The sequence below is a fragment of the Metarhizium album genome, assembly GCF_000804445.1.
Source record: "Metarhizium album ARSEF 1941 chromosome Unknown scaffold_9, whole genome shotgun sequence".
Taxonomy (NCBI): Eukaryota; Fungi; Ascomycota; class Sordariomycetes; order Hypocreales; family Clavicipitaceae; genus Metarhizium; species Metarhizium album.
In genome coordinates, this window is record NW_024467583.1 from 562,271 (window position 1) to 587,817 (window position 25,547).

At 53.1% G+C, this 25,547-nt stretch overlaps 5 protein-coding genes across 5 annotated transcripts; 2 read left to right on the top strand and 3 right to left on the bottom strand.

The window, feature by feature from the left end:
• Positions 1 to 170: 170 nt before the first annotated feature.
• MAM_04272 (Rhodanese domain protein) lies at positions 171 to 926 on the bottom strand (the record flags this gene model as incomplete). The annotated part of the gene is made up of 2 exons (XM_040823070.1): positions 171 to 490; positions 614 to 926. 2 exons carry the CDS (start codon positions 924 to 926, stop codon positions 171 to 173), a joined length of 633 nt encoding a protein of 210 aa, XP_040678949.1.
• A 936-nt stretch (positions 927 to 1,862) lies between these two features.
• MAM_04273 (cytochrome P450 61) lies at positions 1,863 to 3,781 on the bottom strand (the record flags this gene model as incomplete). The annotated part of the gene is made up of 4 exons (XM_040823071.1): positions 1,863 to 2,185; positions 2,259 to 3,226; positions 3,354 to 3,504; positions 3,613 to 3,781. The coding sequence occupies 4 exons, from the start codon at positions 3,779 to 3,781 to the stop codon at positions 1,863 to 1,865; spliced, it is 1,611 nt and encodes a 536-aa protein (XP_040678950.1).
• Positions 3,782 to 4,741: 960 nt separating this feature from the next.
• On the top strand, positions 4,742 to 7,375 carry MAM_04274 (pyruvate dehydrogenase kinase; the record flags this gene model as incomplete). Its single annotated transcript, XM_040823072.1, has 4 exons — positions 4,742 to 4,858; positions 4,948 to 4,988; positions 5,124 to 5,192; positions 6,214 to 7,375. 4 exons carry the CDS (start codon positions 4,742 to 4,744, stop codon positions 7,373 to 7,375), a joined length of 1,389 nt encoding a protein of 462 aa, XP_040678951.1.
• Positions 7,376 to 8,082: 707 nt separating this feature from the next.
• Positions 8,083 to 13,559, bottom strand: MAM_04275 (class VII chitin synthase; the record flags this gene model as incomplete). The annotated part of the gene is made up of 3 exons (XM_040823073.1): positions 8,083 to 9,478; positions 9,540 to 13,217; positions 13,279 to 13,559. 3 exons carry the CDS (start codon positions 13,557 to 13,559, stop codon positions 8,083 to 8,085), a joined length of 5,355 nt encoding a protein of 1,784 aa, XP_040678952.1.
• A 5,700-nt stretch (positions 13,560 to 19,259) lies between these two features.
• MAM_04276 (class V chitin synthase) lies at positions 19,260 to 24,987 on the top strand (the record flags this gene model as incomplete). Its single annotated transcript, XM_040823074.1, has 3 exons — positions 19,260 to 19,573; positions 19,657 to 24,887; positions 24,956 to 24,987. The coding sequence occupies 3 exons, from the start codon at positions 19,260 to 19,262 to the stop codon at positions 24,985 to 24,987; spliced, it is 5,577 nt and encodes a 1,858-aa protein (XP_040678953.1).
• Between the last annotated feature and the right edge of the window lie 560 nt (positions 24,988 to 25,547).

Consider the following 25,547-nt stretch of genomic DNA (forward strand, 5'->3'; position numbering starts at 1 on the left):
ATTCGCCCAACTGAAATGTGATACTACCATGTCTCTTGTCCAAAATGTCTTCATACACTGTCTGCCGACCACAACCGCCGAAGCTTCGGCCATTGCTCGACCACCACCTCGTCCCCAGTAACTACCATGCTGTCCGGCCCACCGACGGGACGAAGCCTCGCTTTGTGTACCTACTTGTTGTGCCCGAGTCCGTCACCACCCTTGACTCTCTCAACCGGGCCCTTGCGCGCCTCCCAGTCCAGCCAACTGCCCGGATACTCACCGACGTTCTCCCACCCAGCAAGCTTCGCCAGCCCCGCCGCCGACTTGGCCCTCACGCCAGCCTTGCAGTAGAACAAGAGCGTCGCGTCGCGCGAGGGCCTCTCAAACCCATGCATGTCCTCGAAGTCGGCGTCGGACACGTGGAAGCTTTGCAATGCCGACGTGACGGGGATATTGATAGCGCCGGGGATCTTGCCAGTAGTCTGCAGTTCCAACGGCTCGCGAACGTCTACGCCCCAGTCAGCAAGAGGCCACTCTTGACAGGGCAAAATTTGAAGAAACGAGGAACAGGTTGGGAATTGTGTAGGAGGGTGTACGAGAGAGCGCGAGAGCGGGCGAGAAAGCCACACACCAACAATGACAATCTTCTCAGACGAGTTCCCCCCCGCGACCAGCTGCTTGATCTCGTCAAAGGACCAGATCCTGCTTCCGGGCACGGCGCCCTCCCGGCCGGCGGAGGAGCACCTCGTCCCGGCGGCAAGACCAGCAGAGACAGCGACGGCCTGTCGGTGTCGGGTCCGGCATCGGGAGAGGCCTGGGACGCGGGGAGAAGACGACGACGACGCGGCGGCGCAGACGGCCCTGCGTGCTGCGGCGGCGGCGGGAGCCGGTCGAGCCGTGGTGCGCAGGAGCGCCGTCGTCGTGAACCGGACGGTGGCGACCATGCTGGCGGTGGTGCTCAGTCAAAGGCGCGGGCCGGCTGTGGCGGTGGTTGGTTGGTTGGTTGGTCCCTCGTAGGCTTCGCTTCGCAGATCAAAATGGGCGGTTGGAATCAAAATGCATCTTGTGCTCTGGCCTGTTCGACCGACGTGCCCTCCTCGTGTGGTTTGAGTACCTGGATGAGGAGCTGACTGACTTGAGGCACTCGGAAATGTGGGCTTGTTGATGGCAAATCGCAACTTGTCAGTAGTACGGGCACGTAGCTGCGGGGGGGACCACCTTGATACACAGTAGGGATAAGACAGGACCATGACAGAACGACGTACTCCGTACCGGGACTAGGACTACCCAAGTACTGAGCAAGTACCTATACTTGCCTACTTAGGTACTGAAGCAGGTGCTTAGATAAGTTACATTCTGCAAAGTGTCTACAACTCCTCGCCTCGCCTTAGGTCTACGCAACGTCAAGACGACTTCAGGTTCCATTTAAACTCGATAATCCGAATCGATTCCACTGGTCTATGTCAAGACCGCCCTATCTATTCTTCCATGACCCGGTCGGGTGCCAAGCCATCCAGCCAACACCAGCACAAGCCAGCCGGTATATGAGGAAACAATGTACAAATGCCTCGAGAACTTATTACAATTAGATAGTATCCCCAAAAACTCCCGCCTCCTGACCCATTCATCCGCGAGATTACTTGTGACCCACGGAGCCGACTGGTCTATGTGCCCCAACGGCTCATCAGTCAAGTATGACTCCATACTGTGCCTCGCCGTTTGTATCAATCAACTGACGTCGATTCCGTCGTCCAGCTGGCAGTAATGGCCAGCCACCTGTATGCACCCACACACACACACAAGTGTTGGCTATTCATGACTGTAATAATCGGCTTGGCTCATCGTCTTTTTTACTCTTGTCCTTTCAAGGTCCACGTTCTTTACCATTGGCGCTTCTCAAAGGTGAGGGGACAGTCATCCTTGGGGAAGATGGTAGCAAACACCTTGATCTCTTCAGACAAGGGCGTGGGGTGGTGTGTCCATTTCATCTGAACGGAAGCCTTGCCAATCATCAGTGCAAGATTGAGTTGGGCATAAACTTGGCCGAGACAGTAATGAGGGCCGGTGCCGAACACCAGGTAGTTCTTGGCCCCCCTCACCTCAGCGTCTCCAGAGTAGTAGCGATCAGGGTCGAAGTAGTCGGGATTTTCATAAACCTCAGGGTCATGCAGAGCCATGTAGGTAGTAGGAACAACCATGGAGCCTGCAGAAAGATGTGCTTAGCTCGCAAAAATCACATCCGTCATCCACGTCGCATTAGGGAACGCAGTACTCACCCTTGGGAACAGTATACGAATCAGTAATAGGAAATGCCTTCTTGACCATGTAGGGTACCATCAGCACGGGGGGACGATATCGAAGAAGTTCACGCACGACAGCGCGGGTATAAGTCAGAGACTCAAGCTCATCCATGTTGATCTCCGCATCAGGGTCACCCTTGCGAATCTTCATGTTCTCCTCGCGAACGCGATCCAACACATCTGGCCGCTGAGCGGTAACCTGAAAAAGCCAAGTGGCAGCGCTGCTGGTGGCGTCCTGGGAAGCAAAGAGGAAAGTGAAGACGGTCTGTGATATTTCGTAGTCGGAGAACATGCGCAGTAACGGTGAAGGCTTCTCCGCGCCCTCAGTTCCCTCGCCATTCTCTTGAGCCTTGCGCCAGCGCTCAGATTGTATCATCTGGAGAATCCAGCCATCCATGACGCACGTCACCTCGCCACCAGCGGCCATACGAACCTTGCTCTTGGCAGCGCTTTTGGCGAACTCGACAAGAACCATGTCGGCGGCCTTCTTGCCATACCAGGTCTTGGTGAAAGGAACAATTATGGGGAAATTGACAAGCTCGAGAGCGGCAGTGATCAGGTAGTAGTCATCGGCGATTTTCTTGACGGCAGCGTCAGACATGTAATGGCCAACAAAGGTGCGGCAAGACACAGCGCACATGAGTTCGCGGAATTGAGGCATGAAAGGCACAGGCTTCCCGTTGTTCTTCTTGGTGATGCCGAGAAATTTTTGGAAATACGTCTTGTAGACTTCCTCCTGACCAGGCAAGTAGCACTCGAGAGCCTTGCGAGTAAAGAGGCCGTTGAGTCCCTTTCGAAAGTCGACGTGAGCCTTTCCATCGAGGAAAACCCAATTGTCGTGTCCGAGAAGTTTGTGGGCGACGTCAACAACACAAGGCTTGACGTACATTGGCGAATTGAGCACCTTTCGGGCCATGTCTCGGGTAGAAGCAATGACGACGAACCTGTGACATTGCTCAAATGCATCATTAGTGACGTGATTAGCGGTACGAGAGGCAAGAGTATACCGAGACTCGACTGGGCAAGCTGCGTGGGTGTTGGCGCAAGGTTGGAGTTTCGGATCGAACGCACTTGTGGAAGACGGAGACGCAGCTGAGGGGACCACTGGCCCATTTGGCGTAGTATTCCTCAAATTTGGGATTCACGGATTGTAAGAAAGGCCCGATAAACGGCATTTTCAAAGCTGGGCCAACGATTGACCCCTTATTCATGATGTAGCTAACTATTCCAGAGGGCCGCCACGTTAGCAATGATTCTCCGTATTTTTCGACGGCGCAACAGCGCAATAGCGTTCGGCGTGCGATCGAATTCTTGAAGAAGAGAAGCGTACTTTGGTCGTAGACCACACACATGGCCAGGAGAGTCAGAAGAATTGTCCAGGGGCCGGCGGTGCTGACGGCCTCGAGGACCATGTCCAGTTGAGGAGGGACATTAATGCTGCCATACTTGGAGCTGGCCAGGATAGAGGGAAAAGCAGACGATGAAGAATTGGCTTCCATGAGAGGCGATTGGGACGAGGTTGCTGGAGCGCGTCTGTGGAAGCTTGACTGAGTAGGAAAAAAAAAAGGTCTGTTGTCGCAATAAAATTAATCGGGGATCTGTAGGAGACGGAGACCGGGATCTGGTCGGTGGACACAGGCAGAGCGGGAAGCAGGCCCTGGTGTGGTAGTTTCTAGGGGGCGAGGTTGTTTTGGTTTGATTACTTTGTCTTTCTTTTTGTCAAAGTACGGAGTACAGAGTCGTTCGTTCCCCCGACGCCAAAGAACACGCACCAGTTTGGGGGAAAGAGTTCAACTCGAAAAACGAATAGAAAAGAGAGGTCTACCGGGGCGATAAGGAAGGGAGGCACCACAAAAGGATAAGTCAAGCCCGGTGTGGAGGCCAGGAAGGTGCATTCGAGGTCACGACTTCTCACTGGGCATTGATGTTGAACGGCGCAGCGGGTGAGCGGCCCAGGGGCCAACCACCTAGGCAGCTGAGTACAGCACGGAATAGTAACGCACCGAGCCCGAGTCGTGATGCAATTCTCCCAAACCGGCACGGACAAGGCGGTGGCGTGGTCGACCCGGCGGCGTGGGCAAATGCGGCACCTAGTTTTGTGCCTTTTTTTTTTTTTTCCTTTTTTTTCGGGGACTTTTGGCGTCGGCTGATTGCTCTGCCCCTGGAGGGCGGTTGAGATTATTCCATGTCGATTTGTGAAAAAATGTGCATGCACAGGCCCCGTTTTTGTACTAGTCTCCGATGGTGGCTTGCTTGCTTGACACCAGACAGGTTGGGTTTCGTACTCGGTAACAAATCAGAGCCGCAAAACCCGTACCGGTACTAGCGGCGGCCGAAACAACATGTCGCCACCACCACTCCGTAACGTGCAACATGTATTCGTATTCGTATCTGGCACCATGATGCGCTTTCAGCGGTGGCTCGTCGATAATCGGCACCGTTTTTCAACAGCTCTCACTATGAAGTACCCCGTACAGGCTCGCAACTTACATCTCTCACCTCCCGACTCCACCCGCCATCACATCTACGCTCCACGATTCTCCAGTACCACAATCGGCAAGATGCCTAGCTATATTGTGAGTCGCCCGATAGCTTGTCATCCGGCACCCCGTCAGGAACCCGTCTGGGCTAATACAATGTACACATCTGTCGGGTGATTACGTAGGTTACCTGCAAAGACGATGCCACCGAAGACCAGGTCAAGGCGTATGTGAAACTCTCCCCCCGCCTTCTTTCCATGCGCGACTGGGGCAGGCAGACAGGCAGACACATAGAGGTGCAACAGGCGGCTCAGACAGCGGCGGACACTGGCTAACGAAATGTTCATCTTGGTTGCGGTAGTGCGAAGCAGCATGCCATTGACCAGGGCGGCAAGATCACCCACGAGTACACCCTGATCAAGGGTTTTGCGTACGTGCCTCGTACATGATGCAAGACACGCGTCAAGACGGCGCAGACCAGCTAATTGCCAATGGACACGGTCCACTCCCCAACCAGCAGCGTATCCTTTGAAGCCGATGCCATCAACACGCTGGAATCGAATGAGCACGTCAAGGCCGTTGAGTTGGATGGCGAGGTCAAGGCCCTTTGATGCCGCGGCCAGCGGAAGCGGAAGCTCAGGAGGCAGATGAACGGATGCGGGAGGGCAACAGGTTACTCCGTACAGTTACAGGACAAAGAGGGGCAACGTGAGGGGTCGAGTGAACGAGTACCGAGTACCTACCCTACGCTCCCCTCGTTTGGAAATTTGGGACTTGATCTGAGCTGAGCACCTTTGAGTTTGAACCCGTTTCCATGCCACCTGCAGGCTACCTACGGCAGATGGATTTTTGAAAATGCATGCCGAAATCATTGATCGCGAGCCCTTGTCATGGTGGCGCTGAACCAAAGTGCGTAAACCCGTGCCGTAGTGTCGCTTGCTGAGTCACCCACCCGCGCCACTTTTCGTACTCCCGCCGTTCGGCTGGCCGCGGCCACCCACGGCGAACTACGGAGTACGACTGAGCCTTGACGTTGGAACTGCTCTCCGCCAAAGCGACAGCCAGATCAATCGCTTCGACGTAGATAGTATACCAGGCATCGCCATGCTGCCATGCGTACCTCGATATCGTCGCCGCTGAGGCCCAGCCGCGTCTGCCCTCCGTCATCTCACCCGCGCCCCCGCTACATGCAACGTCGAGCACGAGCACTCCATGAGTCACGACCGAGGCGACACGCGTCACAGAACGTGTCTGATGCCGAGATAGCAGCTCTGGCGAGGCAACACCAACATCCCCTCTGCCTCGCAGATCTAGTCAAGTATGCTTGCTTGCCTTCTTGGATCGCCAGTCTGCCCGGCGCCCCGAGCTCAACAGACCCTGCGGTCCGAAGACGTGCCCATTTGCCTCCTCACACGTCCGCGTAGCTAACAATACGCTTCTCTCTCGTCTAGACACGGACGGCCACCACTGTCGGAAAAGTCCCTATTGTCGTCTGCCAACTTCACACTTTCGCTGCTCCCCATCCGACTTGCGAGACGAATCCAAGCCCTCCGGAACTTGCCCTACATCGTCGTCTCCAACCCCAACATTTCCCGCATCTACAACAACTATCTCCACTCACTATCGATTCTTCTCCCGTACTGGCATGCGGCCAGCCGGGGCCGTCCCGTTTCCACCCTCCAAGATGAAATCGAATTCACAAACGTCCTCGCGGAGCTGGTGGCGACTCACACCGACACCATCCCCATCCTCGCCAAGGGCTTTCTGGAATGCCGCAAATACATCTCACCAGCAGAGGTGACGCGCTTCCTGGACGAGCACCTCCGCGCGCGAATCGGCACCAGATTAGTTGGCGAGCAGCACATAGCCCTCCATTTCAGCAGCCAGCCTCATTTCGCACCAGAGGACAGCCCCACGCCGTGTCCCGAACACCCGTCCTACATCGGTGTCATCGACACCGCTCTCAAGCCGTCTCTCACCATTGACTCCTGCGCCGGCTTCGTAGCTGACATATGTGAGCTGCGCTATGGCTCCAGACCGCAGATCCACGTCGACGGCGAGCCAGACACCACGTTTGCCTTTGTCCCCACGCACCTGGAGTACATTGTGACGGAGCTGCTCAAAAACGCGTTCCGTGCAACCGTAGAAAGCCGGGCTCGCGAACCCGTCGTCGTCACCATCGCGCCCGAGCCGCCTCTCAAGGAACAACCCGGCGGCGCACCACTCATCAAGCAGCCAAACAAAGATCGAGGCCAATTCCGCAGCGACGCCATCAAACCCCTGGACGACAACGCTCCAGGGGTAACGATACGCATCCGAGACCGGGGTGGCGGCATCTCCCCAGACGTGCTGCCCAATATATGGTCCTACTCGTTCACCACGTTTTCCGACGACGACGGGTTCCCCGGCTCGGGAGGAAGCACAGGCCCCGATGGTCTCAGCGCCATAGCCACCGCCAGCACGGGCGGGAGCTCCATCGCCGGCCTGGGATACGGCCTGCCGCTTAGTCGTGCCTATGCCGAGTACTTTGGCGGCGGGATTGCCGTCCAGAGCCTGTACGGCTGGGGCACAGATGTGTACCTGCGACTCAAGGGCGTGGGCAACCTTCACTGAGGCGCAACAGGGCATCTCAACGTCAGGGCTTGACTGGACGGTAGAGAGACCGACTCAGCCTCGACCCAGGACCCATCACGGATACCTTGGTTCCAAACAAGTTGCTGCAAAACAACTTAATCTTGTATTAGCTCTTGATGAGGGATGTTGAAAATCATGTCTATTTATTGCCACCTGCGCATGTGCTCGGTCATCAGCTCTCCTGGAAAGACATATATATTGTACACATAGACGGACGAATCAAACCAACCAATGACATCGGCTTGCGTGGAAATCCACGTTGGAAATATTCATCAGCTTGATAATGAGAGGGGGCGTGTTTGAGGGCGCGCGATGACATGCCCAATTTACCAAGTCCTCGGGTCCCCGTTCCAGTAGACCCTGTCAATATTGTAGAGCGTCACTAGACTTCAATAAACCTCAGAAGAAATCTGCACCATTCTCACTTCAATGGTCAAGTATTACGTGTATAACATGGTATGTATATGTGTAAACAATATTTCCAAAACTTCAACGCCAGAAACCAAAACATGAAAATAATAAAAAAAGAACGAGCAATTTCTCGAGCCCTATCCGCACAATGTTCTGCCCAACGTCAGTCGCTCGCTCAACTGGCCTGTGTCATGACTTGAATTAACCGTTTACAAAAACAAACAAAACAGCTACGCCCCCCCGGTTGACCATTGGATCCGACTAATTTGAGGGTACTACATGGTTTCAAGCTCGCGATCAATCTGTCGGTCCATAAATGTACGCCGCTCGCCCGTCAGCTCTGTTTGCAGACGCTGTTCGACAAGGGCGCGGACCTGCTTCTTGGTTACTGTATCAAGATCAACCTCGCGAAGAACAGACTGGATAGCTTCCACAATAGCAGTGTCATCCGCACCGACGTGACCGCGCTGAAAGTCGAATGACGTCGCGGATTGCATTGCGTCGGGTCCCATAGGCGAACGGTGACCGCCCGTGTATCCCATGACGGATGAAGCTCTGTTTCCTGCCATGCCCAGGGCAGGCGTCATGCTTCCTTGGCCACGCAGATTCATAAGGCTACCGCGGTTTCCGGGGAGATCTTGGTATGGTGACTGGCTTCGGTGCATGTCCTGCACCTGCGTCCCCAAAGACATCATAGATTGCCTACGGATAGATGCAGCAGCGTCGTGATACTGACCCTGCATCATGGAAACACGGTTCGTGTTGCCAAAGGGAGCTGGAGACTGGGGTGGCATGTAAGAATTGCGCCCGCCCATTCCAGTCAACACAGAGCCTTGAGGGGCGGCAGAGTAGACCGACTTAATTTCATCCATCTCGTACTGATCGGGATAATTGTAGTCTTGCTTCTCTTGATATCCACCACGGCGGCCGGGAAGGTTATTAACGAGGGCGTAGTCGTCCCATCTTTGCAGGGGAACGGACCGAGGATCAAATCCTTCGTCTTCAACAGCAACCACCTGCTTATTGCCCTTTTCTCCAATGACGACACGAGTATTTCCCCAAGTGAAGTTATCTTGATTCCAGAATGAATAGATTGGAAGGACGAAAGAGTAGATGGGAAACGCAATGATGTATATGATCATCCAGCCGATATGCTGCCACTGCCTCTTGAGGATGAAGACGAGTGCTTGCAGACCATACACTGCTGCCACCATGGCTATGGAAATAATCGGGAACTGTCCAGTATGTGAGGCCACGCGATAGATCAAATAGCCAAGGTACACGCATGTAGCTGGCAGAATGATGGTGCCGAAAAGATCAATAAAAACGACGAAGCGCATACTGAAGCAACAAAAGCCGCACATTTCCTTTAAGCGCATAAGCTCTACCAGGTTGTGGATTGTAGAGTTGATCCAGCGACGACGCTGAGACAGAAGAACGCTCCATGATTCAGGTGCGGCGGTTTTGCATTGAGCATCTCCGATAAACTTGTAGGACATGTACGGGAAGTGTTTTGTCATCAGTGTGGTGAGGTAACGGTCTTCACCCAGCGACAGCAGGTTCTTCTGATGTAGAGTATCGACGTCACAGACGGCATACTCCCTAATCACAGCATCTGAGATGAGCAGAGGCTTGCCTTTGTCGACGGTTCTGAGACGGTACATTGTGAAACTAGAACGCGTCTTGTTAGTAAAGAACACGTGATTCGGAACCAGTGGGATGGTGGACGTACCATCCAGGCAAGCAAGTGACGCTGCCAAAAAGAGATTCGAACGCCTTAGCGAGGTGATGAGAAATAAAGTACTCATAGACTTGAATCATGGTCGTCCAAGACTTTTCATCGTTTTCCAGACTGGTCTCGCCACATATGCCGGCAATCTTGGCGTTGTTGGCACAAGCAGATACAAGGCGGTTGAGAGAGTCTTCGCTAACAGACGTGTCGGCATCCACCATGAGCATGTACTCGTACAACTCGGGGTCCACGCCGATGATATTGTTGATCTGATGAAACATTTCGAGTTCCAGAGGATTCATGGGAGCACGATGATGGACTCTGTTGAGGAAGCTCATGAGGAGAATCTGAGAGTCTCGCTTGCCGCGGTTACCAGGCTTTGTCTTCCCCTGCTCCGACTCCTTGCCGACCTTGACTACAACGAGGTATGGGACCACATTGCCTTCGTATTCGTACAAACCTGAATAAACCTTACCGTAGTTGAGTTGCTCGCTACCGGGGCCAACTGACTTGAAGGGTAAAGCGGGAGGGTCGACTTTGGGGTCTACACCCAGAACATCCAGAACAATCTTTGGTGTTGGGCGGTCGTTGCCTTGACCCACGATAACTCCGTCGCAAATGACACAAATCAGCTTTCTTTTGTTGTCATACTGCAAGGCCGTGAGAGAATCTAATGCCTTGCGTAACGACTCTTCACCTTCCGTGTAGGCAGGGACCTGGCAAATCACAAACTTATCCTGTGGCGAGGGGCGTCGTTTGGATGTGAAGCGGAGAGCTGCAACGAACTTGACCAAAATAACGGCACAGATAATGATGGTGAAGGCAAGCAAAATCCAATTATTCACCGTGCATCTTGGAAAGTCCCGGAAGTCGGTGATACCCTTGTAAAAGTTGCGCTGAACGCACAGCCAGCTGTTCATGACCTTGGCGTGCTGGGTCTCATTCCCAACTGAGTTCCGGATGACTTGGTCTATAAGTGATTTGACATTTTGGCCTGGGTTGTTCTTGAAAATGTCGCTGACGCTCTCATCTAAAAAGCTGTACATGGGGGCATCCTTGTATACATCTTTTGTTTTGAAATAGTCTGTAAGATCGAAAATTTGGTTTCCGTATATGGCCCAAGGTCGCTGCATGTCGTTTCCTTGTGATTTGACGTCATCTTCACCCCAGACAAGATCGCCTTTGTAATATTCCTTGATTTTGGGCTCAAAAACGTTCCAGTACCACAAGGGATCACGCAGCTTACTGGTTGGATTGGCGTAGAAGCCCGAAGTATGTACCGCGATACTAAACTCCGCAGTTTCGTTGAAAATCAGTCTTGTTGTTTCTGCAATGCCCAGGCCTTGGCACACCTCATTCAAGGGGGGAAATATGTAGTTATCCAAGTTGAACCCAGCTAGAGGTAGCATATTCTCCGGTGTAGTCTTGACATCGGTGTCACTATGTTGCTGTCTCCAGAATTTGGTAATGTCGTAGACTTTGCCATACTGACTAACCCAAAAATCATCTTCACCTTGATGTGTTTTGACCTCGTTTTGGCTCCAGGCTTTATCAAAGTTGGGACAAAGAAGACGTCCAAACCAGATAATCCAGAATACGATCATGGCGTTGATCAAGAAAATAAGAAATACCAGAACGAGCTTCTCTCTCCATGCCATACGGACATCGGGACGTCTCATTCGACCGACGTACCGCAAAACTGGGGAAGGAATCCAGAATGTCAAGGCCCATACAATACCGACCCAAACGCGGCGCCCATGGGAGACATCTTTGGTTTGAAGCTTCTTGTTTTTTGCGAGTTCGGGGTCCATGGTTCCTGTAAAATCCCCTTCAGGGTTATAATAAATGTCGTCTTTGTAAGTGTCTCCCTTGTTACCCAGCCCATAGTCGCCGTTGCTAACATTGCGCGTTGTCGTAGGGGCAATAGAGGGGGCAGCGTGCGGATTCTGCTGTCCAACCGTCACTTGGCTTTGACTGAAGTTCCGAGAGTGCATTAGCTGGTCATGGCTTCCGTTGAAGCTGGGCTCCATAGCCTGAGGTGGGAAATAGCCGCTGCCATTGGCCGAATAGCCTGTGTCAAACCCAGACCCGAATGGGTTGATATTCGTTGCTGGTCCATTCACGTCGTGATGTTCGGGTCTTAGGTCCAGCATACTCTCGGCCTCCCACCAGGCGCCTTCCCGCATCCAGATACGGTCTTTGCCAACAAAAACCTCATCATTGCTCCAGCCTCGTTCAAGAACCCAATTCTCGATGCCGTCTTTACCATCCTTGCAGCCGAGAATAGCATAGCGGCTGATGAACTCGTCAAGATCGAAGTCCGCGGTGAAGTCGAGGTTTCTGTTGCGTCGATTTGCCCATTCAGGAAGTCTCCACGAGCGGAGCTGGCGCGAGACCGTGCCTGCTGACCATGCAGATGTAATAGATGGCAGAGCAGCAAGTTGTGTTGGAGAATCATCAGTTGGATGAAGAGAGAGATGATACCAGAGACGGTTGGATCCGAGCACGGCAGGCAGGTCAAAGCGGCCTGCGCGACCGAGGTTGATACCTTCACCCTCGATAGGGAATAACAGCTTGCGAAGGAATCCACTCTCCTCCGCAGCGTAGGCAATCTTTTCTAGCACAACTTCCCGCTTCTCTAGCTCGTGTTGTCGCTCTCGACCCTCAGGACCTGTCATGATACCCAGGTCCGGTCCAACGTCCGAGACGGCCTGCTGCATTTCTCTAACGACTGAGGAGCCAGCAGGCGACACATTCACACCGTCCTCAATCATTTCTGCATTGATACCTTGAGAATCATCAAAAACGCAACGCATGGAGAGAGCCTTGCCAAGGGTGATGTGTGGCACCTCTATCACGGTGATGGACACAGTGTCTCCAGAGGCTTGATCGGACGTTGGGGTTCGTACACCACGACCGTCGGGAGACTCATCGCCATTCCTGATTCGGATCATCTGAGCGGCGATGGCATCATTTGCTTTTGAAATGACCCAATCAACGAGAGACTCATACAAGCCACCAATAAAAGTCCATCGGTCTTCAGTGCTACACTGCCGAAGAAGTGTCTCGGGCTCAATACCGAGGAGGCCACTGACGTCTTCGCAGGTCTCTTCGAGGGCCTCTGATTCTACTCCATAGTCTAGAGTGTTTCCGAGCTTTAGCAGACCAGCCAAGGTGGAGATGAAGTTTCTGTGCGCAGAGCCCTTTATGCCAATATCTTTGAGGGCTTGGCGGAAATCGTCGGCAGAAGCACCATCATCCGCGGTAGGCAGATAAGAAGGCGGATCATACGTGCCAGATCTTGACAGCAAGGTGTAGGAGGAAGGACTCTGCAGCCCCAAGAACTCTCTCTCAGCCGGGGTCGAGGCAGATGTCAGGAGGTAGTAAAAGACATCAAATGCTCGGTAGCCTGGCTCGGATGGGATATTCAGCAAACCGTTGACGGTGTCGATGCCCCCTTGAGATAAAGCGAGGGATGCGGCGGTAAGATTGCCAGTCAAGTTCAGGGTCAAGGTTACACCCAATGCTGCTTGGCGAGGCGTGGAAGGATTGTACGGGGTGACGCATCGCAGAAATGGTTGAACAGCATCAAGCGCCTTGTATAATGAAGACGGGAGAGCAAACGGAAAGCTCGTGAGGAACGGCGTCAGGACCGACGGAGTAGATTGGTGAAGAGAGCTGCGAGCTCATTTGTCAGTACGTGCTGGCTGATATGCTGATAGGTGAAGCCCAAACATACCCGAGTATCACACACCCATCTTCGGCTCGTCGGCGTGCGTGCTCCCATGCTTTGGAGGCCAGCGTTGTGTCAACCGTGGGATTACCCTGAGCAGCCGTGAGCCATGTGTTAACCACCAAGCTGGTGCTGGATTCTAGTTGATGGGGCCGAGAGGCGAGATAGATGTTATGTATCGCATTTAGCAAAGTCGTTGTCGAAACCTGGGCAGTCTGGGGACCGCCTGCTCGTTGATTTCCCGGGCCCTCAGAGCTCACGGAGAACATGGACATGCGGTTCGCCATATTGGGCGAAAAGTAGCCCCGTGAGATGCGCGAGGGGGACGTTGGTCGTTGAGAATGCTTGAATGCTGGGACACCAATGCTACGGGTTGAGGACAATCACCGACTCAGGCCGGACGCTAGATCTGTTTATTGGCGTTTATCGAACGATTCGGCAGAAAGATTTGCAACGAAATACTTGGAGAAACAAGCTCGGTGGCGGATGGCGAATGGCGAATGGGCAGCGGTGAGCGATGGCGATCAGAGACTCTCGCGGGAAATACGTGCGAAACTCCTTTTTCTTCCCAGCAGCTCGAAGAACAACAAGAGGCACACCAAGAGCGATGAGCAGCGCACACAGCAGCGAAAGGATATTAAACGATAGGAAGGAAGCTGCCAAAGTGAGTGAGGCAGGCCACAGCAAAGCTTGATGGCAAGAAAATTAACGATCAACGGAGACAAGTCCACGATGATACAGACGAGGAGCAGACAAATGGCGCGCTGGGGGTGGGCCTTGGACTTGGCGCCCAAGACGTTGGTGCTCGAATCGAATAACAAGAGTGCTCGTTCGTCTCAGGAGGTCCGGCGGACGCCACAGACCAGAGGCGCAATAATGCTGCAGCACTCAGGTACTGGCAACTGCTACTACTCAGTACTCTGATTCTGTGGTAGCCAGTGCTGGCACACCACTGTTTCCCCCATTCCCCATTGGGTTTCCCATTTAGAACCACTAGGCATCCTTCTCGGGTCTATTGCTCGGGGCGCTCACCATTTTTGCTCGGGGCGCTCACCACCCCACATGACCCACTTTTTATGCGGCAAGCCCCGCTGCCATGCCCTATAGTACATTCTTAGTACAAAGGTATGGCAGCTTTACTCAACTCCAAAAATCGTCATTGAAAATCGACGGATTTTTCAACAACGCTGCAGCCGTACGAATTTTTCAACAGGCAGCAGCATTTTTCCTCCTTCAACAACACACATCGCGATGCCTCACGAAGGCCCTCACAACCCCTCAAATCCGCCCTTAGATTTGCCGCCCCAACGAGGCGCTCAAAGACCTCCCGCACAAGCATTCGCAGAGATCGCACACAAGCAGAGATCGCACACAAGCAGAGATCGCACACAAGCAGAGATCGCACACAAGCAGAGATCGCACACAAGCAGAGATCGCACACAAGCAGAGATCGCACACAAGCAGAGATCGCACACAAGCAGAGATCGCACACAAGCAGAGATCGCACACAAGCAGAGATCGCACACAAGCAGAGATTGAAACTGCCGCAAGGAATCAACGCTCCCGGCAGCAGCCGCCGGCGTCATTACAACGATCGAATCGCAATACAAATTACAGGGAAAGAAGACCAATTGGAAGATAGGGCTCCCTTGAGATTAAGGAATTTATTCCTTCAACGCCGTTGCCGCTATTGCAGCCGATAGATGTGACTAGATGGGTAATTAAGCGGCCGGAACAACTAGAAAATCCGGCCTGATAGTGAACACATTAAGCGAAAACACCGGAAATCGCGTTTTTGAGCGATTTGGAGCCCGCCGGCGCGGCGCTGTTGAGAAATTCGTATAAATTACACAAGCACCTTTTCGATTAATTGAGGGCATTTTGCTGCCATACATTTGTACCCAGAATGTACCGTGGCGCATGGCAGCGGGGCCGCTAGACCAAAATCGGGGCGTGGTGGGGTATTGAGCGCCCCGAGCAAAAATGGTGAGCGCCCCGAGCAATTGACCTTCTCGGACTGTTGACCTCAATTGTTTGCAGTCTGAAATGAGAGGGTTATTTGGAGGGCATGGCGATGGCAAAATAAATGGGCCACCTGGCCAGACCACGCACACACACACACACACACACACACACACTCACGCCGAGTCACACACGCACTCACTGGGCTCGGACCACATGTTAGAGCCAGCGGGCTTCAGACAACGCAATGCACCGCTAAATGGCCCGCAAGCCCCAGGCCAGACTCCAGTGCTTCGGTGCCTCCAGCACTGGTAGTTTCAGCGGACGGGCTGGGCACTTGGGCAATTCTCACCAGCTGGGTCGGGTGACAGTGCGCCGCGGCTCTACGATCTAGATGAACATTGAACAAGTTCGACGGCCCAGGCCGCGGGTTCCCGCTTGGCATTCCCTGCAGCTGTTGTAGTCATTAGGTTTATCACGCCGTATTACTGCATACGGAGTACCTCCGGAGTTGGATGCACACACAACAGTCTTGAATGCTGGGCCGTCGTCTACGAGCAGCGGAGCCGTTCATGGGGCCTCTGCAAACGGAGAACTGGAGGAGGACCGGAGAGACACAAGAGCCAGTCAGTGAAAAAGTGATGGGACGCCTGTCGCCTGTCGACTGAGCCTGCTTCCCTCGTGTGCAGACGCTTCTCCGCATCTTCCCACTGCGACAACACGCTCAAGGGCAAAAAAGTGAGGGTCATTGTTGGTAGCGGACGGAGTAGTAAGGTGATGAAGGCTCGGATTGAAGCGGAGCTGGCAAAGACGCAAGACAACAAATACGAGGAGGCGAATTGCCGCCAACAAACGCCACTCAGCGCCATCCGCCATGCCGCGGCCAGACAAAGCCAGCCTCAACCAAGCACACGGCACCCACATCGGCAGTGGCCGCTCGTATCCTGAAAAGATGTTCCTGGTGCATTCAAGTGCGTGGCACAGGCGGGCGGGAATGCTGAGTGGTGAGTGAGGAGGGGGTGGGTGGGGACAATGCAGGCGGGCTCACGGGGCAACATGGGCCACACGGTGTTCAACGTCCGCGTTGAAATGTTCAAAATCAAAGTTTGATTCTAATCTTGGATCGGGCGTGAGAGACGTCCGACGACACGACGACGGGTCTGCCGCGCCATTCAGCAGCGGCCAGGCCAAAAGGAGTCAACCTTTCCGGTTTACGGAGCATGTCAAACTGAAGATGTGACGACAGTGGCCACTGTGGGCCGGGCTTCCCTGCCAACCCTCTGGATTCTGGAACTTCCGTTTGAAATCTCCGGTGCACACACTCCGGAGTCCGTACTCTGTGTGTACATGACTTTTGAGTAGATTCGTTCTGGCCAAGTACCTACTTAGCAACAGCAAATGGCAATGCTCGCCCAATCTCCTATCCTATGTATTTGCTAGTGGTAAATAAACGACCACGTACGGAGTATCGAGTCAAGCGGCAACGCGCGCCTGCCCTGTAATGCACTGGACGCCCCGTGGCTGTACTCTGCGAGAGCTGAAATGCATTAATTTCTTCATTCCGGTGTGTGCTACGTGAGTTTGTGCTAGCGTGAGGGAAAAGGCCCTGCCTGGAGTGGGTTCTGGTCCTTCAGGGAGACGAGCGAATGATGATTGTACAAGTTCGAAATACAGAGTCCTTGGTTGGACTGATCTCAACTTGTTTCATTTTAATAACCATCTCAACTTGACAGAGCGACATGTGCATTTTGCCGCACTTCTGTGGTTCGGACAGCAAATCGCCTTGGGGGGTCTTTTATTCTGAAGTGAAGCATTTGGTCAACGTCGGGAGCGTGTCTCGTGTCTCGTGTCTCGCGGGAATTTAAAAACAATTGGCCATCGCCCGCCCGCAGGAAAGGGTCAGTACGTACTACGTACCACCAGGACTCGCGGTCTAGGTACTCCGCAGGCAGGGACTTGGCAGTTCGCGCACGGCTCACAGTAGCCCACCATCCCCTGGAATACCATCCGCAGTCGGTCTTCTCCCACGCGCATCGTGCCCGGTCGGATGGGCGACATTGTACTCCGTACTCCGTACTAGCTCAGTTGACTGCGGAGCACCGGCTTAAGTACGTAGGCTAGGTAGGGGTCAAGCTGCATCTACATCGTTAGCAAGATTCACGATAAAAGCCCGGGGTCTGGTATTCAAGGGACACACGCAGACACGCTAGCATCGCCATGCCATCCATGTACGGAGTACCCAGCCATCTATCTACCCCTGCTGGTCGATGCCGAACCTGCGAGATAGTTATTCTATACTATGCCATGTAGTTTCTTTGAAAGCCCTCAGGGCACACCTCAACTACCAGACTATCTTGTGTGTGTAAAATGGAGCATGACTCGAGTAGGCGTCTTTTGCCAAGTCAAACGAGAGGCCCGGTTGATGCAACATGATCAAGGGCAGGTGATCTGCGGGCGCGTAGTTGCCATGTTTTACGAAAGAAGAAAAAATGGACAGACACCCCCGCTACCAGACTCGGTCGAAACTCAATGGCGTGCTCTGTACCTGTTGCGCAGATGGAAACGTCGGACTGCTCCCTTTTTGAAGTACGTAGGATGAGAACAATCAGGCTTTACAAGAAAAAAACAAAAAACAAAAAAAGGCTCTGAAAAAGATTCCATTCTCAATCTCCTCTGTCTCAAGCCCTGCCTGGTCGAGACAGGAATGACATTTGCTGCCCATGCAGCGTCCGCGTCGATTCCATGCGGGCTGTGCAACTTTAATGTGCATGCATGTACGGAGAACATGTGCAGGGGTTGAGCCTCAGTGCCGCACCAAGTGTCGATTGATTCTTTGTCTGGTCCCGTTTTCGCAAAGTCACAGACACCCCCCAGACAACTAAACTCCCAGACAACCCCCGAGCAACTGCTGCCGGCTCTGAAATGTCATCGTCGTCATGTGTTTTTTTCCCTCTCGGTATGCTGTTTGTTTCCGGAGAATGTCTGATGGATGGTTAATGAATAGCATACTAGACACACAGCAGATTGTGTGGCTTGCGTTTCGGATACGGACACGGACGCGGACGCGGACACAGCTACGAGACGTCGGAAACGTCGTGTTGATGGCGTGGGCATTACTATTATCCCGCGTGTGCACACAACTGAATACGGGCATCGCTTGTCAATTGCCTGGGAATGACGAGTTGGTCATGACCTGTCTGGTCCATCCAACTCTCTGCATACTGTGTTGGCTTCTCGTAGCGCGGGGCTAGTGGACCAATCCCCTGTAAGGTCGACCCCGAGAGTGCCGGTACGTACTACGGGGCCTCAAGCGCTGGCACCTGGGCGCTCAGGCTGCGCTGTGCGCTTTTGGTCCCAACCGCTCGCCGCAACTGTCAATCCGTGAGGCTTTGCTCCCGTTATCCAGCCCAGGCACAGCACAAAGCCGTCCTGTTCCAAGCCCAGGGCCGGCCGCTTGCAACAGCCAGACCACGCATCCACGCATCCATCCATGCACCAGTTCGACCCATTCTGGGTTAGCTTCGGGCAAAGAAAACATCCCATCCATCCCATCCCTTTTCTTCCGTCGTTGCCAGAGGGGAGGTTTGATTCATACCCTTTACAGTATTCAAATTCAGAGCCGTGGCTTGGCTTGGCTTGGTCTGGCTTGCATGAGGGTATCGGTTGCGAGCCAAGTCGCCAGCGTCGTCCTGCATCTTTATTTTTCTTACATTCGCTTTCCATTGATTGCTATACAATCCTGAGTGAACTTTTCATCTCCAAACCGTACTGCGTACAACGATCCAAACCTCTCGTTACCTGGCGCTGTCCCTGGCCGTCCATCCGGCCATCCTGACATCGTGGTCAATTCGCCCCGACTTTCCAAGTTCATCGATAGCCGGTCGCTTCCGCTACGTCCCACGGCTGCAACATCTTTTCCCCTTGAGCCTGACGTTATCGAACCTTCGTTTATTCCGAGACTTCTCGCTTTTATATTCTGATTTGAGAGCCGATCTACCAGCGGCCCTGCTGGAATCGTGCCTACCATGGCATCGACAATTCCTCCTCCTACGGGCGGCGGGAGCGGCGGGCCTCACACTCAACACTCTTTACCTTCGCTGCCAGTTCACCTCCAATCCGACACGCACATCACCGGGCACTTAGCCAGTCGCTTCCATGTGTCCCATCCGACTGCGAAGCTGTCCTCTCACGCTCTGGTTTGCCTAAACACTTACACATCCTCCAGTAAGGGCCCAGATGGCGGCAAGCCCGGCAGCGCCATGGCAGGCGCCGAAGACATGGCTGACCGTGCCTGGATGAGGCTGGGTCACCGATCTGAGAATCAAGCTGTTGTATTCTTGTAAGTGTACTGATGGGTTGCTCAAATACGCTCAAATTAGCCCTCTCGCTCTCGGCTGCGGCTAACTTGGGGGTTTCCAACAGAGGAGAATCTGGATCTGGCAAATCTACCATCCGGAGCCATTTGCTTACTGCCCTGTTGGATAAATCGTCCACACCTCATTCGAACAAGCTGTCTCTGGCTGCGTACGTCTTCGATTCTCTCACAACGACGAAAACTGCCACCACCCCTACCGCCTCCAAGTCTGGCCTCTTTTACGAGCTGCAATACGATACATCAGCGACGACTAATCCAATCCTGATTGGTGGTAAGCTTCTTGACCACCGCCTGGAGCGTAGCCGTCTTGCCGACGTTCCTACTGGGGAGCGAAACTTTCACGTCCTCTATTATCTGCTGGCTGGTACCAGTCAAGCCGAAAAGACCCATCTCGGTCTTGATGACGGTGCCAGCGGGTCTAAACGTTGGAAGTATCTGGGCCACCCAACTCAACTCAAGGTGGGAATCAACGATTCAGAGGGCTTCCAGCTTTTCAAGACGGCTTTGAAAAAGCTCGAGTTTCCAAGGAATGATATTGCTGAGATCTGCCAAATCTTGGCCGCCATTCTTCACATCGGTCAGCTCGAGTTCGAGTCTACCAACAATACAAGCGCCACTGCCGATGACAGCGGGGGCTTCTCTCACGAAGGCGGTCAGACCTCGACGACTGTGCGGAATAAGGATGTTCTTAGCATCATCGCTGCCTTCCTAGGCGTCAGTGTGGGCGACCTTCAGAGCACCTTGGGTTACAAGACCAAGATGATTCATAAGGAGCGTGTGACAGTTATGCTCGACCCTGCTGGAGCACGAGCACACGCCAATGAACTGGCCAGAACACTCTATTCGCTGCTTGTTGCCTGGATACTGGAGAGCGTGAATCAGAGAATCTGTGCTTCGGAGGAGGACATTGCCAATACCATATCCATTGTTGACTTTCCAGGGTTTTCTCAGCAATCTGCCACCGGCTCCGCGCTCGACCAACTGCTCAACAATGCTGCCACTGAGGCTATTTACAACGTTACTTTGCACAACTTCTTCGATCGCAAAGCCGAAATGTTGGAATCGGAAGAGGTCAGCGTCGCCCCCACCAGCTATTTCGACAATTCAGACGCTGTGAAGGGCCTTCTCAAACCCGGAAACGGACTTTTGAGCATCCTTGATGACCAAACCCGGCGCAACAAGACTGACATACAGTTTCTTGAGAGCTTGAGAAGGCGCTTTGAAGGCAAGAATCCTGCCATCGAGGTGGGCTCTTCTACTGCCAAGCTTCTTGGTAGCAACTTTTATACCGAGAATGCGGCCGCATCATTTACTGTCAGACATTTCGCTGGTGAAGTCGAGTATCCAGTAAAGGGTCTAATCGAGGAGAACGGCGAAGTTGTCTCTGTTGATTTGCTCAACATGTTCAACTCTACCAAGAGCGAGTTTGTTGGCAGATTGTTTGGTCAAGGTGTCCTTCAAACCGTCAACCATCCCGCCGAGAAGTCAACTGTCATGCAGGCGACTATCAGCTCTAAGCCCATGCGTGCCCCTAGTGTTGTGTCTCGCAAGGGTAGAAGAGGTCGCGGTGCCGCTTCTCAACGTCGTCAGCAAGAGAGCAATCTCTTTGACGGCGGTAATACTCATACCGAATCCCGAAGTCCCAAGGGAGGCAATAAAACTGGCATCGAGCAAGGTGCCGCGGGACAGTTCCTGTCTTCTCTGGACAATGTCCAGAAGGCTGTTACGGAGCCAGGCACGAATGCTTATTTTGTCTTTTGCCTGAAGCCCAATGACCGCCGAATTGCGAACCAGTTCGATAGTAAATGTGTGCGTACTCAAGTCCAGACATTTGGCATAGCCGAGATTAGCCAGAGGCTTCGATCTGCCGATTTTAGCATATTCCTTCCCTTTGGCGAGTTTCTTGGAATGGCTGATGCCGAAACCATCTTGGTAGGCAGCGAAAGAGAGCGCGCCGAAATGGTCGTTGAAGAAAAACGCTGGCCTAGCAATGAAGTGCAGGTCGGTTCAACTGGTCTCTTCCTCAGTGAGCGGTGCTGGATGGAACTTGCTCGCCTAGTCGACGTCTCTACAGCACAAGGCCGTTTCACGGTACCGTCATCTGATGGCTATGGTAATGACGGGGTGACGCCAGGAGAGCGCGACATCTTTGGCGCCTCCAAGGAACAACTATTGTCAGGAGGGAACACGCCTCTTATGTATGGCGAGAAGGGCAGACCTGGCTATTTCGGCTCTGACGACGCTCGATCGGAAGCTGGGGCGTCCGCTATCGGTGGCGGAGACATGTTCAAGAATTTTGACACGCGCGAACAGATGGCAGAGCGCGGAAATGAAAAGAACCTCGAGGAAATCGAGGAATTCAAGGATTCACCAAGCCGAAAGCGTTGGGTCTTTACAACCTACTTCCTCACCTGGTTCATTCCCGACTTTTTGATCCGCTGGGTGGGCCGTATGCCTCGGAAAGACGTCCGCATGGCATGGAGAGAGAAGCTGGCCATCAACATGCTCATCTGGCTCATGTGTCTTGTTGCTGCCTTCTTCATCGTGGTGTTCCCTATGCTCATTTGCCCGAAGCAAAACGTCTTCAGCGCCGCCGAGCTCTCTTCTCACAATGGCAAAGATGGAAACTCAGCTTACGTGTCCATTCGCGGCTACGTAATTGACTTGGGCGAGTTTGCGGATCGTCATTACCCCTATTTCGTGACCAGAAAGAGCATGTTAAACTATGCTGGCATGGACGTCAGCACTCTCTTCCCTGTGCAAGTATCTGCTCTTTGCCAAGGCACAGATGGTTCTGTGGACCCTGCGGTCACTCTAGATTACAAGAACACCAACATGACTGGATTGGCAACCTTGATCAACTCGCAGGATCTGAACGCACAGTATCACGACTTTCGCTATTTCACCAACGATTCGCGTCCCGATTGGTATCTCGAGCAGCTTATCATGCTCAAAGGAAACTACGGCAGGGGCAGAATGGGGTTCTCCGAAGAATTCCTTGCGAAACGTTCGAAGGGGCAGGTCATGGCGAGGATTAGAAACCGTGTCTATGACTTGACTCCCTACACTACAGGTGGTCTTCGTCTTCGTGCCAAACCCGGCGAGCAACTTCCAGATGACCCAAAGCTTGCCAACTTCTTGGATCCAAAGGTCGTCGCACTTTTTCAGAGCCAAGCCGGCGGGGATATTACCAAGTTTTGGGACTCTCTTTCTCTTTCTCCCCAAGTCAAGGAACGCATGCAAACATGCCTAGACCATCTATTTTACGTCGGTGAGCTGGACACGAGAAACTCCACTCGGTGCAAGTTTGCTGAGTACTTGGTTCTTGCCGTCTCCATTCTCCTGGTTTCAGTCATTGCCTTCAAGTTCTTCGCTGCTCTCCAATTCGGTGGAAAAAATGTTCCCGAGAACCTGGACAAATTTGTCATGTGTCAGATTCCCGCCTATACCGAGGATGAGGACTCCCTTCGTCGTGCCATCGATTCGGCGGCCAGGATGCGCTATGATGACAAGCGTAAACTCCTGGTCATCATCTGCGACGGTATGATTATCGGCCAAGGCAATGACAGACCTACGCCTCGTATTGTCTTGGATATTCTCGGTGTTTCGGAAACGGTAGACCCGGAACCTCTGAGCTTCGAATCTCTCGGTGAAGGTATGAAGCAACACAACATGGGCAAGGTCTACTCTGGTCTGTACGAGGTGCAGGGTCACATCGTTCCGTTCCTTGTCATCGTCAAGGTTGGCAAGCCGTCCGAAGTGGCCCGTCCTGGAAATCGTGGCAAGCGTGACTCTCAATTGATTTTGATGCGATTCCTCAACCGCGTTCATTACAACTTGCCCATGAGTCCTCTGGAACTGGAAATGTACCACCAAATTCGCAACATCATTGGCGTCAATCCCACGTTTTATGAATTCATGCTCCAAATTGATGCTGATACCGTCGTCGCCCCCGACTCCGCCACTCGCATGGTATCGTCATTTTTGGATGACACACGGCTCATCGCGGTTTGTGGAGAGACTGCACTGACGAATGCAAAGTCGTCCTTCATTACCATGATCCAGGTGTACGAGTACTATATCTCTCACAATCTTTCCAAGGCCTTTGAAAGTTTGTTTGGCTCCGTCACCTGCTTACCTGGCTGCTTTTCCATGTACCGAATTCGAGCGGCGGAGACGGGAAAGCCTCTCTTTGTCAGCCGGGACGTGGTCGAATCATACGCTACTATTCGCGTGGACACTCTGCACATGAAGAACCTGCTGCATCTCGGTGAAGATCGATACCTGACGACGCTGCTTCTCAAGTACCATTCCAAGTACAAGACCAAATATCTGTTCACTGCTCACGCATGGACGATTGCCCCGGATTCGTGGAAAGTCTTCCTGTCTCAACGACGTCGATGGATCAACTCTACTGTGCATAACTTGATTGAACTGATGCCGATGGCTCAGCTTTGCGGTTTCTGTTGCTTTAGTATGCGTTTTGTGGTCTTCATCGATTTGCTCAGTACCATCGTGCAACCCGTCACGGTTGCCTACATTGCCTACTTGATTGTTCTTGTTGCCACGAAGACGACCGTCGTTCCAATCACGGCCTTCATCTTGCTCGGTGCCATATACGGTCTCCAAGCCATCATTTTTATCCTTCGTCGCAAGTGGGAAATGGTTGGCTGGATGATTCTGTATGTCTTGGCTGTACCCGTCTTCAGCTTCGGCCTGCCGTTGTATGCCTTCTGGCACATGGATGACTTCAACTGGGGTACTACTCGTGTAGTCGCCGGTGAGAAGGGCAAGAAGGTTGTTATATCAGATGAAGGCAAATTCGACCCCGGCTCTATACCGCGTAAGAAGTGGGAAGAATACCAGGCCGAACTGTGGGAGACTCAGACCTCTCGCGACGATAGCCGCTCAGAGATTTCTGGCATCAGCTATGGAACCAAGGCGCAGGGTGTGGTGTCGGAATACGGGTTCCCCAGCCGACCCGATTCCACCACGGGCTTCGCAGCTCACGCATTACCGTACGAGTCTCGCAACAACTCACGCATGTCGCTTGCTCCCTCGGATGTGGGTCACCACCGCATGAGCCAGTTTGGAGGCTCCCAGTTCTTCAATCCTGACGACATGGTTGGTCTGCCTAGCGATGACGCGCTTTTGGCCGAGATTCGGGATATTCTGAAGACGGCGGACCTGATGACCGTCACCAAGAAGGGCATCAAGCAGGAACTGGAGCGTAGGTTCGACGTACCTTTGGATGCAAAGAGGGTATACATTAATAGCGGTAAGGAATTGTATCCCCTAGGGGCTCTCTTGTGTCGAAGTATTCGGCTAACCTGGGATGTGCTGCAGCTACCGAGGCTCTCTTGTCTGGCCAACTATGAATGAAGAGATGTTGACCGAATTATTATAGACTGGATGAAAGACGGATTGGCGCCAACCGATTTTCAACCACATCTCGTTGCCATTTATTATTATTTAAGCACTATATTTGTTATAATCACTCCGTCTTTCCAGGGGTCGAGGAGAACGGCGAAATTGGATGGACAGCGCGTCAAAGAAGCTGGATGGAGGCCATTATTTGTTGCACCCGAGGCTATTTGGATATCTATTTGGACACCTAACCAATCTACATGTAGTATAATCACGGGCTTCGTGGGCTCGGAGAAGCATAGCATTCATAGGAAGACAGTTTATTGTTGCCCTGCTGCCTCGACATGTTTGAGTGATGGATCGAGAGTTGGACCGAGCCGGCGTGTTGGAAGCCCGAGCCGAGGGTCAGGGCCACTGCGCTTTGTTTGGCGTGTTTAGTTGATTCAGCGAACAGACAACCACGTCGACAGTGACCCCTCGCCGTGAGGGACGTGTCTGGGCGTCGTGATGCCTCTTGGTACCGTTACGGGGTGATGTATGGAAAGGCTGCCACGGCTTCGCGGCATCTTCA